General features: G+C 36.2%; 1 protein-coding gene and 1 non-coding gene across 16 annotated transcripts in view; both read left to right on the top strand.

The window, feature by feature from the left end:
• CCDC158 (coiled-coil domain containing 158) overlaps positions 1–18,521 on the top strand; it is a 92,293-nt gene that overhangs the window by 43,798 nt on the left and 29,974 nt on the right. For 13 of the 15 annotated variants that reach the window (XR_006888051.1, XM_046657527.1, XM_046657528.1 and 10 more), the window contains 5 exons: positions 889–1,041; positions 3,053–3,165; positions 5,435–5,593; positions 7,021–7,113; positions 7,916–8,041. Coding sequence is in view for 14 of the 15 variants with exons in the window: in XM_046657527.1 (XP_046513483.1) it covers positions 889–1,041; positions 3,053–3,165; positions 5,435–5,593; positions 7,021–7,113; positions 7,916–8,041 (644 nt within the window). In the remaining variant the exon portion in view is untranslated. The remainder of the gene's footprint in view (positions 1–888; positions 1,042–3,052; positions 3,166–5,434; positions 5,594–7,020; positions 7,114–7,915; positions 8,042–18,521) is intronic. The other 2 variants (XM_046657533.1, XM_046657534.1) reach the window with 2 other exon arrangements.
• Positions 1,696–1,802, top strand: LOC124237696 (U6 spliceosomal RNA). The gene has a single exon (XR_006888083.1). It is a non-coding gene; the product is annotated as a U6 spliceosomal RNA (small nuclear RNA).

Here is an 18,521-nt window from a genome sequence, read left to right on the forward strand (position 1 = left end):
GAAGCCAACCAGTTAAGGAGGATTTTTCAGTGATCCAGGGAAAGATGATGAGAGCCTGAACTAAGGCAGTGACAGTGGGAATGAGAGGAGAGGAAAGAATTGAGAATATTCTTGGAGATTGAGTCAAAAGTACTTAGTGGTTGGAAGGGTTGTGTATGGGTTTCAGGTTTTAAGTTTGCGATACTGGTGGAGCAGTGATAACAACAGTTGAGAGAGAGAAACCAGAAGGAGGGATAGGCTTGAGGGCAGGAGGGTGAGATGTAGTCAGTATGAGGCAGGTTGTTTGGGTGACACTAGGACATCCACATGGAAATGTCTGCATAGACAGAGTTAGAGCTCAGCAAAGAGGTCTTGGCTGTTTGTTCCTGTTATGTGTGAATCTACCTATCATATATAAATATAAATAAGTAGATAGTTGAATAAGTGTGTGTATGTGTGTGTGTATTCTTGTATACAAATGGTGAACGTGTGCCAGGTATTTTGATAGTTACTGGAGATAAAAAGATAAGACAGATGGCAGCTCCAGATTACTTACTGTGTCGTGGAGATTTTTGGACCTATAGATGGTGGTTAAATCTGTTGTGGTAGATATGATCATCTAAGAAGAAGGTTTAAGATGAAATAGATGTAGGCCAATTACACTGGCTGGGAAAAAGCAGTGAATAAGTGGGTAGAGGAGGAAGGTCCATCCAAGCAGATTAAAGATTAAAAGTCAGATCCCTGGAAATGGGTATGTACATCTAACTTGTGTAACAAATGACAGTTACGACAGTAAATGAAGTCTCTCCCAGCTCTAAAATTCTGTGATCATTGTTACAAATAAAATATACTTCATAGCAATGGGATAGAAAAAAGTAACCATCTATTACTGACTATCATGTTGTACAGAGGACTATGACGTCTTAAAAAGGAATTTTCGAAACAAGAGTGAGGAAATGGAAACTACTACGAATAAGCTGAAAATGCAATTAAAATCTGCACAGTCTGAACTAGAACAAACAAGGAATACATTAAAGTCAATGGAAGGATCTGATGGTCACGGTATGCCTTCTTAGATTTTTTTTTCTGTTTTTAATTCCTTTGGTCTAGATTTATTAAAACACAAACCTAGATACATCCTCTGCCCCCTCTTCACAGTGCCACATGGCCTGAGGGGCGTACGGCAATAGGTAGCAATGACGGGTGGAACATAGCAGTAGTTCTACTCAGGTTTTTGAAGGGAAGTTGCCATGTACTTAATTTAATCTCTAAAGCATTTGAATCTTTCTTTTCCTGTCGCTATTTCAATAATTTCTAACAGACTTGAATGTCTGTGAATGCCAATTAATTATTTTTAAGGAAGTGTTGATATAAATACAAGTTAGGGATAACTTTCGTTCAACCATTACTTTTTACTTGTTCATTATCTACATAAACTATGTATCTGTGGGTCATTGTCAGTTCCTGACTCCTTCTCTGTGATAAAAACAGGAAGGAGCCCTGGGAATGGATCTGCTAGGATGAGCACCTGCTTAGACCTGCTCCCTTTTTATCTTGCTGCTTGAATTAATTCAGAGAGAGAAGATTATTTTCTGTTTCATATTATTCATATCATTGTTGATACAGCTATATTAGCTGACTATAAGAATAAATATCTAAGTAAAGGCTACATTTTTCTATTTCTCAATATTTTTTAATGTCAAAAGATTTATTTCTGTGCTCACTTCAGCAGCACATAAACCAAAGTTGGACCCATACAGAGAAGATTATCGTGGCCCCTGCACAAAGATAGCATGCAGATTCTTGAGGCATTCAGTATTTTGTGTGGTTCTCAGAGGTTCAGCTCTTTCTTTGCTGGTTAACTTAACCAAGAACATGGTGGGGTTTGGAGAGGTCACTCAAGAGGCCCATTTGGAATTGCCCCCCAACACCAGACAGTCCCTTCCTCACTGCCCTCCAGGCGTTCCACAACTGCCCCAGTCACATGACAATTATTAAATTAAGCAGGTAATCCTTTATTTGCATTTGAGTGCTTATTTTCATTGATTAAAATCATCTTAATAAAAAGGATTTAAGAAAATTACCTTGGAAGTCCAATCATGATCTAATAAGACCAGAATTCTTCAGAGTGGGACTTTTAATCTATTAAAAGTCTATTTTAATCAATGTACTGTGCCTGTATTAACCTTGTTTTTGACAGTTTAGTTAGAAACTGTATCTTCTTAGCAAAAAGTCAGACCTTTCATCCTCTCCAATGGTTTGTTTTTGAAGAATGGTACGTTTTCTGTTTCACCTCTAAGCTATAGCTGGACCTGACTCAAAGCAGTGGCATTTTCAAACCTCTTTCGTCAGCTGACTATAAGAAACAACATAAGGTCTCTCGCTTTGAATTTCCAAGCAAGGATGAGCTTTGTGTGTCTTTTCAGTGGCCTGCCGTGTATTAAGTATTCAGTGCCTACTACCTGTCTAGAGCATTCTCATCCTGTCATCAGTTTTACTAAAATGATCACATATATGCTTGTGCTGCCAATTTGACTATTGAAACAGAAATGAGTTCCAAGCACATGACAATAACCATGAGAATGCAAATTGAATGGTTTGTGATATCACAGGAATCATTTAAAAGATCACTAATAGTAGATTTCTTGTGTGGTATTTTAAATATGAGTTTCTAGAAAAAATATTTTAGTAAAAATGCTATGTACATTATTCATTATATAACTATATATTTTTATGTGTATATTTCCTGTGTGTAAGTGTGACTTTGATCAGTATTATTTATTACCATTGAAATATGGCAAATTACAGTGGTCAATGAAACTTAATTCCAGTAGCAAAGAAATCACAAAACATCATCATTTATATATATTTCTCAGCTCAAAAGTCTCTGAGTAATTGCTGAAAATTATTATATCCCAATATTGTAAAATATGAAGACTTTTTTCCATGATCACTTCCTTGAAACTGTCCAGGTGCCTTGGAGAATCTTACTTGTCACTTTCTCATAATAGTAGCCTCTCAAAATTTAGAAAATTTAAAAACTAAAGCATAGTTTACTTTCTTTTTTTCCCAGCTATGAAAGTGGCAATGGGGATGCAAAAGCAAATCACAGCTAAAAGAGGTCAAATAGATGCCCTTCAGAGCAAGATACAATTTTTGGAAGAGGCGATGACAAATGCAAATAAGGTGAGTCCCTGTCCTCGGAGTGGGGGAAGCCAACATGTTCACTCATTAATATACTTCATGACAGAAAGACATAGCAGAGATACAAACTACAGTGGAGAAAAGAAAAGAGGTTATTTCTGACTAAGAGAATGAGGAAAAGTTCCCGAAGGAACATTTGAACAGGATCTTGAAAGAGCTGGTATTTTAAATGCAGGAATTGGGCAAAAGGACGTTTATGGTGAAGACAGGGAACACAGTCAGTTCTTCTGTAACGCGACATACATGTTCCTAAAATCACTGTGCTGTGCAAAATTATGCAGTAAAAACTACAGGGCTTATGAGAATCAGAGCACTGCACTAACAGATTTAATCAGTGACACCAAAAAAATAGGAACCTAATGAAAATGGTCACACAGTTTTATACATGTTAAATGGTTAAGAAATACATAAATACTATAGTAAAGATAGCCCTTTATCTTAAAAAAGACCTGAAGTTTGCTTGCAGGTGTGTGCGTCTAAGGGTTGCAGCTTGTGACTTATGAAGGGATAGAGGGTGGGTTTTCTGTAACACCAGATGTGCATGGGCGTGGCTCACAACACAAGGTAAACTGAGGTAGCTGATAGATAGTTGTTTGAAGACTGTGAATGTATGCTTTGTGTGTGTTCCTATACAGCTCTGTTTAGCTGGTGCGGTTTTCTGCATTGACCTAATATTTCTCATAAATGAAGCTGTGCATAAGTAAATGTGAAATTTGTGTTATGCTCAAATATTCCCTGATAATCACTTGGGAACAAATTTGCATTTTCAAAAGAAGAATGATAACTGAACTGACTGTAATGGAAGTGAGAAAGTAAAGAGCTTAAGTAGAAAATAATAAGTGCAACTAAAGTAATTGCTTCCCCCTACCCAAAGGAGCTGCTGAAATACTTTTTTAGAACAAGGCTAAATATTAACAATACGTATATGCGTTTGTGCACACCCCTAATCATGTAGACTTACTTCCTCTTTTTTGTGCTTTCTCATTTTTTTCTCTCCTCCTTTTCTCTTACCTTAAATTTGTTTTTTTCTTCTTCTTCTTCTTCCATTATTTACCTATCTGGAACCTACACCATGTTTATCCTCATCCTGAGGGTGCTTAGGGCGTTAAGAGCTTGCTGCCTGCCATCCTCAGAGATTCCTGTCCCCCGAAGGAAGGCATTCATCAAAGCTCAATGACAGTGCATTCAAACAGAAAAGAGGCAGCTTGTAAAAGTAATCCCTCTTTCTCTCTGAAGCTTTTCTGCCTAACTTATCAGAAAAGGAAAAATTATTTGCATCCAAAATGTGTGTTATAGCAACAATACCTTCTACCTTATTTACATTAAAAATTTTCTCTATGAAAAAATATGTTATTTAAAAAAATATAGACCTCAATAAGTTGAGGTCTATATTTTAATTTGACTACTATGCATTTTTTTTGTATACCTATTCTATGATTTTTTTTTTAAGATTTTATTTTTCCTTTTTTTCTCCCCAAAGCCCCCCAGTACCTAGTTGTATATTTTAGTTGCAGGTCCTTCTAGTTGTGGCATGTGGGATGCTGCCTCAGCGTGGCCTGACGAGTGGTGCCATGTCCACGCCCAGGATCCAAACCAGCGAAGCCCTGGGCTGTCGAAGCGGAGCACGCAAACTTAACCACTCTGCCACGGGGTGGCCCCTCTATGATGTTTTTTAAAGGAGTGAACTACTTTTAATGAAGTTTTGTTGACTACCAAAGGCTCTCCCGGAGTGTATATCAGCAAGCTCATTCTTGTCACTGGGCTGTAAGTGACTTGAGGGCAGGAACAGTGTGTCCCATTTCTTTTTATGTTGGAGTATCTGCAGTAGACATTTGTGAAATGAATATTCAATCTTGAAACAAAATAGAAGCCCATAAAGCTTTCAAATAAATGCACCTTCTTTAAATCACTTCTGTCATTTTAAACAAATTTCAATAAAGTTTGATGTATGATTACTCAGTCTCAATTCACTATTACACTCTTTTTTTATGACAACATAGTTATAACACATTTTGTAGGTTTCATCAAAGATTTATTATGCCTAGAAAGAAGTAATAATACTAGTAGCAATAAAAATGAGTACAAGGTAACATAATTTTAGCAGCTCCCAACTCCACCTCAGAAGCAATTAAATGGCGTATGACTCAAACTGTAGTTCAGATCTTTATATAATAATAGTTTTATATTTCCGTCCCATCTCAGCATCTACATCAGCGTATTATTTCTGATATTTTCTTCTCTGTAATTGTAGGAAAAGCATTTTCTAAAAGAAGAGAAGAATAAATTAAGCCAGGAATTAAGTACTGTTGCAACAGAAAAAAACAAGATGGCCGGAGAACTAGAAGTCCTGAGATCTCAGGAACGCCGTTTGAAAGAAAAAGTGGTTAATATGGAAGTTGCTCTTGATAAGGTAGTTATTAACTAAATATATAAAGTAGTTAACTAAATAGTTATTAACTAAGTAGAATTGTTCTGAATGAAAGCTCCATGTTGATAGGAAGCAAATCTGTCAAATTGCATTGTATCCTAATCACCTCATACGAGGAAAAACTATATCCGATAGAGAAGGTTTTTTTTTTTTTGTATGAGGAGGATTGTCTCTGAGCTAACATCTGTGCCAATCTTCCTCTATGTTATGTAAGATGTTGCTATAGCATGGCTTGACTAGCTGTGCTAGGTCTGCCCCCGGGATCCGAACCTTTGAACCCTGGGGCTGACGAAGCAGAGCGCATGAACTTAACCACTATGCCACTGGGCTGGGCCCCCAGAGAAAGCTCTTCTGAACTTTGAAAAATAGTCATAGTGCATACTTCTTTCAAAATTAGTTTTTTCAGGCTAACGTGGTCATAGGAGCAGTAAGATAGAAGATATAAGATTCTCCTGGTATCCTTAGTGGCCTGAATAATTAAAAACGTCACCAATCTAACTTACCCCCAAAGAATGACTTAAACGATAGGTAGAATACAGTCTGTCAATAATATCAATAAAATGATAAAGTAAGGCTAATGTCTGTCACTTTGTGGGGTCCAGCAAGTGTCAGTAGAAAACAGAGCTTAAAGAATGAGACGGATGAAGGACAGTATATTTGTCACTGTCACTTATTAGAAATAAATCTCTCTTCTGGTCACCTGAAAACTCTGGAAACCTAAAAATGTACCAAAAATAGTCCTTGATTCTTATCAGAGCCTTCATGGTTATATAAAATGATCTGTGATCCCACCTATGCCAACTCTGATCTTAAAACATAATATATTGACCCAATGAATTTCAGTTGTAGTTATTTTTTTTTTTTTTTTTTTTTTTAAAGATTTTATTTTTTCCTTTTTCTCCCCAAAGCTCCCCCGGTACATAGTTGTGTATTCTTCGTTGTGAGTTCTTCTAGTTGTGGCATGCGGGACGCCGCCTCAGCGCGGCCCGATGAGCAGCGCCATGTCCGCACCCAGGACCCGAACTAACGAAACACTGGGCCGCCTGCAGCGGAGCGCGCGAACCCAACCACTCGGCCACGGGGCCAGCCCCATCAGTTGTAGTTATTTTTATGTAAATGTTTTTACATTACTAAAGTTGTTTGCTCATTTCATCCTTAGTTTGTTCATTCTTTTGAGTGACCTCCACATACTAAATGCTGTATAGAGGTGGGGATACAGAGGATAAAGACATCACCTCCAATTGCTCTCAGTTTCCTGAATAGAACAGATAAATAAATGATAAATGTAATACAGTGTGCTAAGAGTGGGGGAGTTTCCTTGAAGAGATGGCAACTCTGCATTTATAGATTAATACAGTAAAATTGCATAAAGAATGAAGGATAAACCACGTGTGGTTGCTTGATTGTAGGCATCTTTGCAGTTTGCAGAATGTCAAGATATAATACAGCGTCAGGAACAAGAATCTGTGCGCCTAAAACTTCAACACACTTTGGATGTAAAAGTAAAGTCTTTTTTTCCATCATAAGTTGCAGTTTAAGCAAGAATAATGTCTTTGTTTGATGTACTTCATGTACCTTAGATACATTCACGTGTACTTTTAACATTATCTAATGCTAGCAATTATGAAATCTGTACAAATGTTATTACATACTGTGCCTGTCCTTTCCATATGTAGTAACAAATTGCAGCACCGTGCTTTCTGTTAAGTTACTAATAAGGAGAGGAAACACAAAAGTCCCTGCCTTAGGGATTCTTGAGGGAAAGTTTTGCATACAGAAGGCAAAGTGCAAAGGCCCAAAGTGAGAGCGTGTTTGGTGAATAGCAAAAATGATGTAATCTGCGTGACAGAAACATGTGTTCTTTAAAAATTGTACATTTTCCACTGAAGTGTATGTCTGTATTCCAATGTATTTTAAAGTTGCAAACATACTTTCAAGTCTCAGTCCTGGAGACTTTACAGGCAAGAGCACTCTAGTTGCAGAGGCTCTTCCACAGTAGTGTGCCAGAACCAGCATGGAGTCTTTGGCAAAAGTTAGAGGCCAGTGTGGGAGCAAACCTTCCTAGGTGTGTTTTCACATCTGGATGCTTTGTCACTCGGGAGTGTGAAGCCATCTTCCTGAGCACATGCTTAGTCTTCCAGGAGTAGCTTATACATCCAGGATCACCTTACTTAATACTTTGGTTTATAACCTTGTAAGTTCAACATATAACATTGAAATTATGGTTGTAAAAATAGATTTTGATTTCACAATTCTAATTGTAGATTGACAGTTATTTTGCTCACATGATATACTGTTTGCCAGGAACTTCAGGGCCCTGGATACACCTCAAATTCTTCTGTGAAACCGCGCCTCCTACAGTCGTCCTCTGCTGCCCGTTCTCATTCTAATGTACCGTCTTCCCAGTCTACAGCCAGCTTCCTGTCGCAGGTAAGTATCTAGGCTTATAATCCAGTTGCAGATGACATGATATGTAAACACTTTTAAAGTAAGAAGAATTCTATTTAAAAAATATGTCTTTAGTTAATGACATTTTCAATTACTAGATTTTAGATTTATACAGACAGATGGATGAAAACGTTTTCTTCACTGATGTTTTCTCTGGGAAAAACAGACATGAAATATTCAGTGAGATTGATTTTAACAGTAATTGTTAAAGTAAATTATTCAGTTGCCTTTTGTTCAATTTTTTCCCTCACAAGCCTTTCCAGATTACAAAGCAGATGTTCACATGGCTAAAATAAGTATCATTTCAAATGGCAAAGGCAAGTTAGTGGTGTGTTTAATACACTACCAAGATAAACATGATTTGCTGTATATTGTCTTTTCATGAACTTTATGTGAAACTTATGTGTAATAAAAAATTGTATTAACCTTAGAACATTTTTATTCCCTTTAGTTACAATGTTAGTGACTTTGGAAAATTTTTAGTCTAACTTTTCAGACTTTTAAAGCTCAGGAAAAAAATACGTGCGATGTAAAATTCACGCTTTGTCTCTTCTGAACATACATGTGTTTATGGAACCACAAATCTCTTGCAACCAGTGTTCAGCTCCAGCTCTGAAGAAATGAGGCTTATTTCATAAATCATGCATGAAAATCAATTTCAGTAGTTAATGGTCCTATCATATGTATAGCAACAAGATCACCAGTGACCTACCAGTTATTCTGCCTGTGCCATTTAAAGGAAAAGTATGCACTGTGAAATGACTAAAAGTTGAAATGGACTCCTCTCACATGCTTACGATGTGTGCACTGATAAAACAAGCTATCCCACAAGAAATAATAGAACATTCTATCAAACAATAGAATAATAATGTTAATATTAGAAATTAAACGGTTCTGTCTAGAGACTGGAACTTGGAGGCGGGCAGAGAAAAGGCAGGAGACTGCTGCTTTTTGTTTTCAGTGTTATAAAGCCATTTTACCTTTAAAACCCTGGATATATTACACTGATAAAAATTAAATTATACTCCCTCCTCAGAATAACCCCATGAACCAAACAACAAACAAACAAAACAACAGCAACAAGGAGAACTTGACCAGGTATCCTTGGGACTAAGATGTGTCTCTAAATACTTTGTGTGATCTTGGAAAATCAGTAAATATATCATGCCTTGCTCTTTTCATCTCTAATGAGGAATCTGGACTAGGTAATCTCTAGGGTCATCTAGAAAGATCAACTCTGAAATTCAATGACTTTTCGTTACTCAAAAGCCAGCCTAGTGGGTTTTACCTCGCTCCTTAATACACAGACTCCACTTGATTATACAGAATCTCATCCATCACTATAAAACTACCCAGTCTTAAGTCTTTTAAATTTAATTTTTAAATTGCAATTCTAACAGCAGTAATGAACTATATTTTCTAAATAGACTGTCAAGTCTGCTTTATACAATTAATTTCTTCTCTTGAAAATGTTTATTATACGGGCTGGCCCCATGGCATAGTGGTTAAGTTCAGCACGCTCCAATTTGGTGGCCCGGGTTCATGGGTTCAGATCCTGGGTGTGGATCTACACCACAAGTCAGCCATGCTGTGGCAGTGTCCCACATACAAAGTAGAGGAAGACTGGCAACAAATGTTAGCTCAGGGTGAATCTTCCTCAGCAAAAAAAAGAAAAAAGAAAAAATGTTTATTATATAATTTTACACAGTTAAAAATACCATACATTCTTTGTTTTGTTCTCTGATATGTTTCAAGTACCTAGAACTGTGTTTAGCCTATAGTAGGTGTTGAACACGTATCTATCTAATGGGTGAATGAATTCATTGTAAAACATTGTGTTCAGGTTTTCATTGTTTCTACTGGTAAGTAAGTTTTAAGTCTTATTGTTGCTCTTTTGGAGGTAATTTTTTTCTATGACAGCTCTTAAGATTTTTCTCTTTGTTTTGGTCATAGCAGTTTGACTGTGATGTGCCGAGAGGTAATCTTATCTGTATTTATCTTTCTTACGGTTCACTGATCTTTGTGGATGTGTGGATTGGTATCTTTTATTAATTTTGGAAAATTTTTCTCCCTTTCCTTCTCAGTTATTTTTTCTGCCCTCTTTTTTTGTTTCCTTCTGGCACTTGTACTATTAACATTATTTTTTAAATTAGTGTATGATAACTGCATTATCTGAATCCCCTATGGGCCTGTGGCCATTGTTTCTCTTGGTTTCTAGTCATGTTATCTGGTCTTTTTGCTTCCTTTTTTCCAAGACTATTGTTTTAGAGCAGTTTTGTATTCACACCAAAATTGAGAAGAAGCTACAGAGATTTCCCATGTACTCCCTGCCCTACACACACACAGTCTCTCTGATTATCAATATCACTCACCAGAATGGTCATTTGTTGCCAAGAATGAACCTGTGTTGACACATCATAATCACCCAAAGTCTGTAGTTTACCTTGGGGCTTGCTCTTGGTGTTGTACATTTGATGGGTTTTGACAAATGTAAAATGGCATATATCCATCATTATAATATTCTCAGTATTTTCACTCCCCTAAAAATCCTCTGTACTCTGCCTATTCATCTCTCCCTCCATTTCACCCCTAGCAACCACTGATCTTTTTATTGTCTCCATAGTTTTGCCTTTTCTAGAATGTCATAGAGTTGGAATCATTTAGTATGTAGCCCTTTCAGATTGGCTTCTTTCCCTTAGTAATATGCATTTTAGCTTCCTCCATGTCTTTTCACGGCTTGATAACTCATTTCTTTTTAACACTGAATAGTAATCCATTGTTTGGAGGTACCACAGTTTGTTTATCCATTCACCTACTGAAGGACACCTTGATTGCTTCCAAGTTTTGATAATTATGAGTAAAGCTGCTATAAACACCCATGTGCAAGTTTTTGTGTGGACATGTTTTCAGCTCCTTTGGGTAAATACTAAGGAGCACAATTGCTGGATCATATGGTAAGAGTATGTTTAGTTTTATAAGAAACTGTCAAACTGTCTTCCGTACCATTTTGCATTCCCACCAGCAATAAATGAGAGTTCCTGTTGCTCCACATCCTAGCCAGCGTTTGGTGTTGTCAGTGTTCTGGATTTTGGCCATTCTAATATGTGCATAGCAGTATCTTGTTGTTTTATTTGCATTTCCCTGATGACATATGCTGTGGAGAATCTTTTCATATGCTTATTTGCCATCTAAATATCTTTTTTGATTAGGTATCTGTTAAGGTCTTTGACCCATTTTTTAATCATTTGCTTCTTTTTTAAATAATTGAGTTCTGGACATTGAATATGAAAAATTACAGAGATAATTTGGGGTTCTTGATTTTTTTTTCTTCATAGAGGATTTGCATTTGTTTCTGGCTGGTAGCTAAAGTAAGGGCTCTAACAATCCTATGTCACCTTAATTGATTTGAGAATTGAGATTGTTTGGTTTAATGCTCTTCTCTCAAAACCTGAGGCTTACCAATTATTCCCCACCTCTTTGATACAGTTCCAGTTTTTATCTCTCTAGCTCCATGATTCTGTCAAAAGCTCATCTCACCTTCTCAGCCTCTGAGCTGCTTCTTTAGAATTGGCAAATGCTTCACAGAAAAATGGCCCCAAATGCCTCCCTCCCTGGATTTTCTTTTGTTCCAGGCTTTGGCCCCATAATTCTTAACTGTGTTAGTAGCTGTCTAATGTTGTCAGGCAGACTTAAGAAATATATTTTGTATACTTTTCTAGTGAATTCTGAACAGAAGGGTTGGTCTACCATTACTGGGAAAAGAACTCCTCTGCTATTATTCATTGCTCATACAATTTTAGATAGTATCCATAAACTACTATAGAATATAAAAATTGAGCTCTTTTTTACCTCACATACATACACATACACATTTCTTTTCCCTATTTAAGCCCGTCCATGTTATGATATCCAATTTTGGTTACGTCTCATTGAGTGTTCAAATTATTATGATTATGTAAATATTCCCTAGCTGAACTGTGCAATGAACTGTGATTATATTTTCTTTTAGCCCTTAGATTTACTAATTGTTTTGTTTTACTTTGTTTAGTTTTCTAGATATCTGGAACTAATTACCTTTCAGAATTTTCTGGAAAAATGCTATAAAACTCCTTTTAGTATGAGTGAAGTATAGGGGCAGAACGTTTTTCACTTCTTCCCTTCTAGGTTCTTTGGCTGGTCTGATAATTAAATAGACCTAACACAGATTAACAGGAGAAAAACTAATTTTGCATGTATGGGAGCCCCACAAAGACAGTGAGACTCAAAGGCAGTCAGGCAGTTTGAGGCTTACATGCCATCTTGAGCTAAGGGATGGGGTAGGAGCCTGGGGCTTCAAAGGGGGAGAAGGCAGTTCACAGGAAGATGAGCAGAGCAGAGGTTTGGTACTCAGATGTTTGCCCTGCCAGGCAGGTAATTCTTTCAGATAAAAAAAGTTATATCTGGTAATAGGTCTCTTTCGGGGCCAGGCTATTTGAATTCTTTTTGGCAGTTTAGGGAGAGGTATAAGTTTTTCCTGAGTCTGCTGAATCTTGATTTCCTTTGGTTTGAAATAATCCACTTACAAAAGTGGCACATTTCGGGGTGCCGTATTCCATCCTCTTGCAAAAGGGATCAACTGTTTTATCAGTTCCTTTATTCGTTTATATGTGATGTATTATGTTTTTCGGAGCCCTCGTATCCTGTTCTAATCTGATTGGTTGCTCTCTAGACTTGCGGCATGCTTGCTTTCTTGGATTTTCCTTCTACCAAAATTCGGGGAATTTCTTTCATCTTTTTTTCTGTGTTTTAGGTTTAATTCCCTTTCTTGGTTTCTTTTTTCCTTTTGGTGGAGCATATAAAGCAGTGGCTTCCCCTGAAAGGGTGCATTTCATTCTTTAACTGTTTTAAAACCTTCATGTCTGAAATTACCTTTATTCTTCACTTACATTTGATTGATGTTCAAAATGTTGTTGCTGTTGTGCCATTTTGATTCCAGAGCCTTTGTATGTGACCTGTTGGGGTTTTTTTCTTGAAGGTTTTAGGGTTTTTCGTCTATCCCTGGTGTTCATTTCAGGAGGCTCCCTGCTGGACGTCTTCTCTTTATCATGCTGGGGACTTAGCAGGCTCTTGTGCTATTTCTTCTCAGAAACTTTCTTATATCATTTGTTTGATCATTTTCTCCCTCCATTTTCTCAGTTCTCTCTGGAATTCCTGTAGTCACCCATCAGACCTCCTGGATTGGTTCTCTAATTGTCTTTAATTTTGACTTCCACTTTACATCACCTCTTCTTTTACTCCCACCTTTTGGGAAATTTCCTCAATTCTGTCTTCTAAACATCTATTGAATTTTTTTCCTAATATCATGTATATTTTTTTTAATTTCCAGGAGCCATTATTTGCTCTTTAAATCTTTTCTTTATATAGTTTAATGTTCTTTCATGGATGCGATACTTTCTCATTTCCGTTTAAGGATATTAACTTCAATTTTTTGGTAATTTTTTCTGTAGCCTGAATTATTGATGTTTCTTCAAATTCGTTCTTTTCTGTTTCTTTTGATGTCTGTCTTTCATGGTAGAGACTTTCCTTCACTGTTTGGTGATCAATTACTGTCCATTCATATTTAAGATTAAGGCCCTAAAAAGCTGATTAAAAGCTCTTTATGTAGTTGACAGGATTTGTCAGCTGGTGGATGGTTAGGTATTAATTTTTTATTGAGGGACCCAAAATTTATCTATAGGTCTTTTTTCTTGGTCCTGTCACTTCCCCTAAAGAGCTATTCTCTTACTACTGATTTTGTAGTGTAAATCCATCTGCCAGTGTTCTGAGAGGTGAGTGGGGCAGGGAGTCTAGGGTATCTGTCTATGTACCTATGCAGTCTCACTTAACGCTCGTATTTTCGGTTTGCAGCCTTACTCCTGCTATGCCAGATATGCCTTTGGGGCCGAAGCTCCTTTGATTTAACCTCGCCCATTGATTAGGCCTCTGAATTCATTTAGGGGAAAAGGATGAGTAAACCTGACTATGTGGAGAGAACATTCGGGATTCTAACATCTTCTCCCATAGACTTTAGCTAGTCCTCCCATTTTGCTGTCCTATGGCTTACCCTCGTCTTCAGAAGTACGTGAGGCTTCCAGTTCCTGAGTCTTTCTGGAATGCTTTGATGCAGAGCAGCTTGCTTCTTGTTGGCTACTTCTGTGCAGGTTTTAGCCTTCTTTGTTCTGCTAAATCAGTTATGAATTATCCGTTTGCTTTCCGTCTCCCGAAATTTTGTTCTCATTACTCATCCAATGTTATCTCTCCTTTCCTCTTTATCCTTATTAATTCTTTTAGTGTCATTTTGGTGGAGCTTCAGATAGAGCAGAAATAAAGGCTAAGTATTATATTTAGAAGTAGAATATTTCTGTTTGCGTTACTCTGCATTGCCCCTTAATTTATCTTGTTTCATTTTAGTCTTCTTGTTCCATGATTCTAATAATAGCTGATACTTACCAAACACCAGACACTGGGCAGAGCACTTTTTGTAGATTATCTAATTTATTCCTCACAACTACCAAGTTGAGGTAAGTGCTGTTAAACCTATCTTACAGGTGACGAAACAGGCTTGGAGAAGCCAAGGGACTTACAGAATTTACACACCAAAAACACAGTTGTGCCAAGACTTAACCAAGGCGACCTGAGTCTAGAGTCTGTGTTCTTAACCATTATACTGTAGTGATTGTCTACACTACACTGCTAAATGCTGTCTATACAAAATAATTTAAATAACGGATGATGTGAATAGATACTATTCCTGAATTAATATTGTATTTCATTAGGTCTTCGTGAGTGAGGATTATGCCATCTTAGAGTTTCAAAGGCATTTAAAATTATCCAATTGACTCCCTTTGTGTTATAGGTAAGAAAATAGGAGAACCAGAAACATTGTGTTACATGATTTGGTCCAACTTGAAACACCTAGAACATGTATGTATATATGTATATGTGTATGTACGTACACAAACAGACACGTACACACACATATAATTGGTAGCTTGATTAGAAGTAGTTTAGATTAATGTTTCAGATAAAGGCTATTTTAGCATATAAAAATAAAATATTTCCAGGATCATATAATTTATTTTACTTCTGTATCAGATTCTATACACATGCACAGTAATGTGTACTAGCTGTGCTTGGTTTCGGTCACTGAAGTACCCATGATTTGAGCAAGATTTTTAGCAACACTTTATAACTTATGTCTTGTTTGCTACTAACCCATATATATGATATAAAATAGAATATAGGCCTAATATATAATATAAATAATATGTTTGTATTCTAAATAGTATGTTTATATTCTGTTTTTATTGCAGTCTTCTAAGAAGAATACAAGTATAAGAGATGGATTTGGTCAGACATTCTCAAAATAGAATAGTCTATTTCAAACTGAATGAGATCAAGCTTTTATTTTTAGCTTTTACATTTATCTTCTATCTTTGGAGAATGGGGATAGGGCCAGTTGAGAAACACATACTCTCCCTAGACATTACTTATGATACATCATAACTTATAAGGTTGCCTGTAATGGACTCAAGGCCATTAGAGAGAACAATATTTGGAGAAGATGGAGGTGCATTAGAGAGAGAATTTAGGAGTTATTTTGGGAAAAAATCTAACATTAAATGATTTCAGGGTCAAAATGTAATATAAAACTAATCAAATCACAAAATAAACCTTAAGTTTAACAACAACAGTAAAAGCTTATATTTTTCCCTTGAAACCAAAAGCCTGCCAAAGTTTTAAACTGAAAATATCTATTCCCTAAAGACAATCTTAATGTGTATCCTAAAGGTCAAAGGATTAGGGTGAGGGAGAACATGATCCTTTGAGGGCTCCAGTAACTTCAGGAAGAGCACTTAGTTATTGCTTTACTAGCCAGCCAAGAGTCATATATGAAGAGTGTTTTAGAATTGTTTATTTCCCAGCTATTTTCTAATTTTTTTTAAAAAGTGTATTTTGCTTGTGTTGTAAATCAAAATATGTTCCATATGAATTAAACAGTAAATTACTAAAAATGAATCAATAAAAGTATTACAAGATGTACAAACATTGAAAGGAAAGATTGATAATTTTGACTAAATAAAACTTAAATCACAAAACCACCATAAACAAAAGGAAATCACAAACCGTAGAAATATTTCCAATAGATAAAAGGTTAATATCTATAATATATAGTGTTTTTACATACATGGGTGAAGACAGCATATACTCTAAAAGTGTACTAAAGATATGGATACAAACTTAAATAGGAAATGTGGATAGCCAATAAACATGAAAAATGTTCAAACTCATTTATAAACAAGTAACAATAACTACATATTAAAGCAAAAACAAACTAGCAATTTTGCATATAAAAATGGTCAAATGGTAATGGGAAGGGTGTGGCATAATGGACATTCTTGTATCATATAACCTGCTGATAAATATAAATTAGTGTCTTTTTTTTTTTTTACCGCAGTTTACTTAACCATTTACCTATTTTTTTATTTTATTTTATTGAGGTCATATTGACTTTCAATATCATGTAAATTTCAGGTGTACATTATTTCAGTTTCTGTATAGGTTGCATCCTATTCATCACCAATAGTCTCGTTTTTATCTGCTGCCATACACATGTGCCCCTTTACCCCTTTCTCCTGCCCCACCCCCTTTTTCTCTGGTAACCACTAATCTGTTCTCCTTATCTATGTGTGTGTTTGTTTATCTTCTGCATATGAGTGAAATCATATGGTATTTGTCTTTCTCTGTATGACATTTCACTTAGCATAATGCCCTCAAGGTCCATCCATGTTATCGCAAATCGCACAATTATGTCTTTTCTTATGGCTGAGTAGTATTCCATTGTATATGTATACAGCATCTTCTTTATCCATTTATCCATTGATGGATACTTGGTTTGCTTCCACGTCTTGGCTATTGTGAATAATGCTGCGATGAACTATGGGTGCATAAATCTTTCTGAATTGTTGATTTTATATTCTTTGGATAAATACCCAGTAGTGGAATAGCTGGATCATATGATATTTCTATTTTCAGTTTTTTGAGAAATCTCCACACTGTTTTCCATAGTGGCTGCACCAGTTTGCGTTCCCACGAGCAGTGTATGAGGGTTACCTTCTCTCCACATCCTCTCCAACACTTGTTATTTCTGGTCTTGTTAATTATAGCCATTCTGATGAATGTAAGGTGATATCTGATTGTTTTGATTTGCATTTCCCTAATAATTAGCAATGTTGAACATCTTTTCATGTGCCTGTTGGCCATCTTCTTTGGGAAAATATCTGTTCATATCCTCTGCCCATTTTTGGATCAGGTTGCTTGGTTTTTTGTTGTTGAGTTTTATGAGTTCTTTATATATTTTGGAAATTAACCCCTAGTTGGATATATGATTTGCAAATATTTTCTCCCAGTTGGTGGGCTGTCTGTTCATTTAGTTGATAGTTTCCTTTGCCATGCAGAAGCTTTTTAGTCCTATGTAGTCCCATTTGTTTATTTTTTCTTTTGTTTCCCTTGCCTGAGTAGACATGTATTTGAAAAGATACTGCTAAGACCAATGTCAAAGAGTGTACTGCCTGTATTTTCTTCCGGGAGTTTTGTGGTTTCAAGTCTTACATTCAAGTCTTTAATCCATTTTGAGTTAATTTTTGTGTATGGTGTAAGATAATGGTCTACTTTCCTTTTTTTTTTTGCATGTGGCTGTCTAGTTTTCCCAGCACCATTTATGGAAGAGTCTTTCCTTTCTCTGTTGTATGTTCTTGGCTCCTTTGTCAAAATTTAACTGTCCATAGATGTATGGTTTTATTTCTGGGCTCTCATTTCTGTTCCATTGATCTATGTGTCTGTTTTTCTGCCAGTACCATGCTGTTTTAATTACTATAGCTGAGATTGTATTCTTGACTTCTCTTTCTGCTAGTTTGTTATTAGTGTATAGAAATACAACTGATTTTTATATATTGATTTTGTATCCTGCAACTTTACTCTATATATTGGTTATTTCTAATAGTTTTTTGGTGGATTCTTTAGGATTTTCTATATGTAGAATCATGTTATCTGCAAATAGTGAGAGTTTTCCTTCTTTCCAATTTTGTTTCTTTTATTTATTTATTTCTCTTTCATTTCTTTTTCTCACCTAATTGCTTTGACTAAAACTTCCAGTATTATGTTGTGGTGAGAGTGGGCATCGCTGTCTTGTTCCTGTTCTTAGAGGGATGGCTTTCAGTTTTTCCCTGTTGAGTATGATGTTGGCTGTGGGTTTGTCATATATGGCCTTTCTTATGTTGAGGTACTTTCCTTCTATACCCATTTTATTGAGAGATTTTGTCATAAATGGATATTGGATCTTGTTGAATGCCTTTTCTGCATCTGTTGAGATGATTCTGTGATTTTTAGTCCTCATTTTGTTAATGTGGTCTGTCACCTTGATTGATTTGCAGATGTTGAACCA

Source organism: Equus quagga, chromosome 3 (genome assembly GCF_021613505.1).
Source record: "Equus quagga isolate Etosha38 chromosome 3, UCLA_HA_Equagga_1.0, whole genome shotgun sequence".
NCBI classification, from domain to species: Eukaryota; Metazoa; Chordata; class Mammalia; order Perissodactyla; family Equidae; genus Equus; species Equus quagga.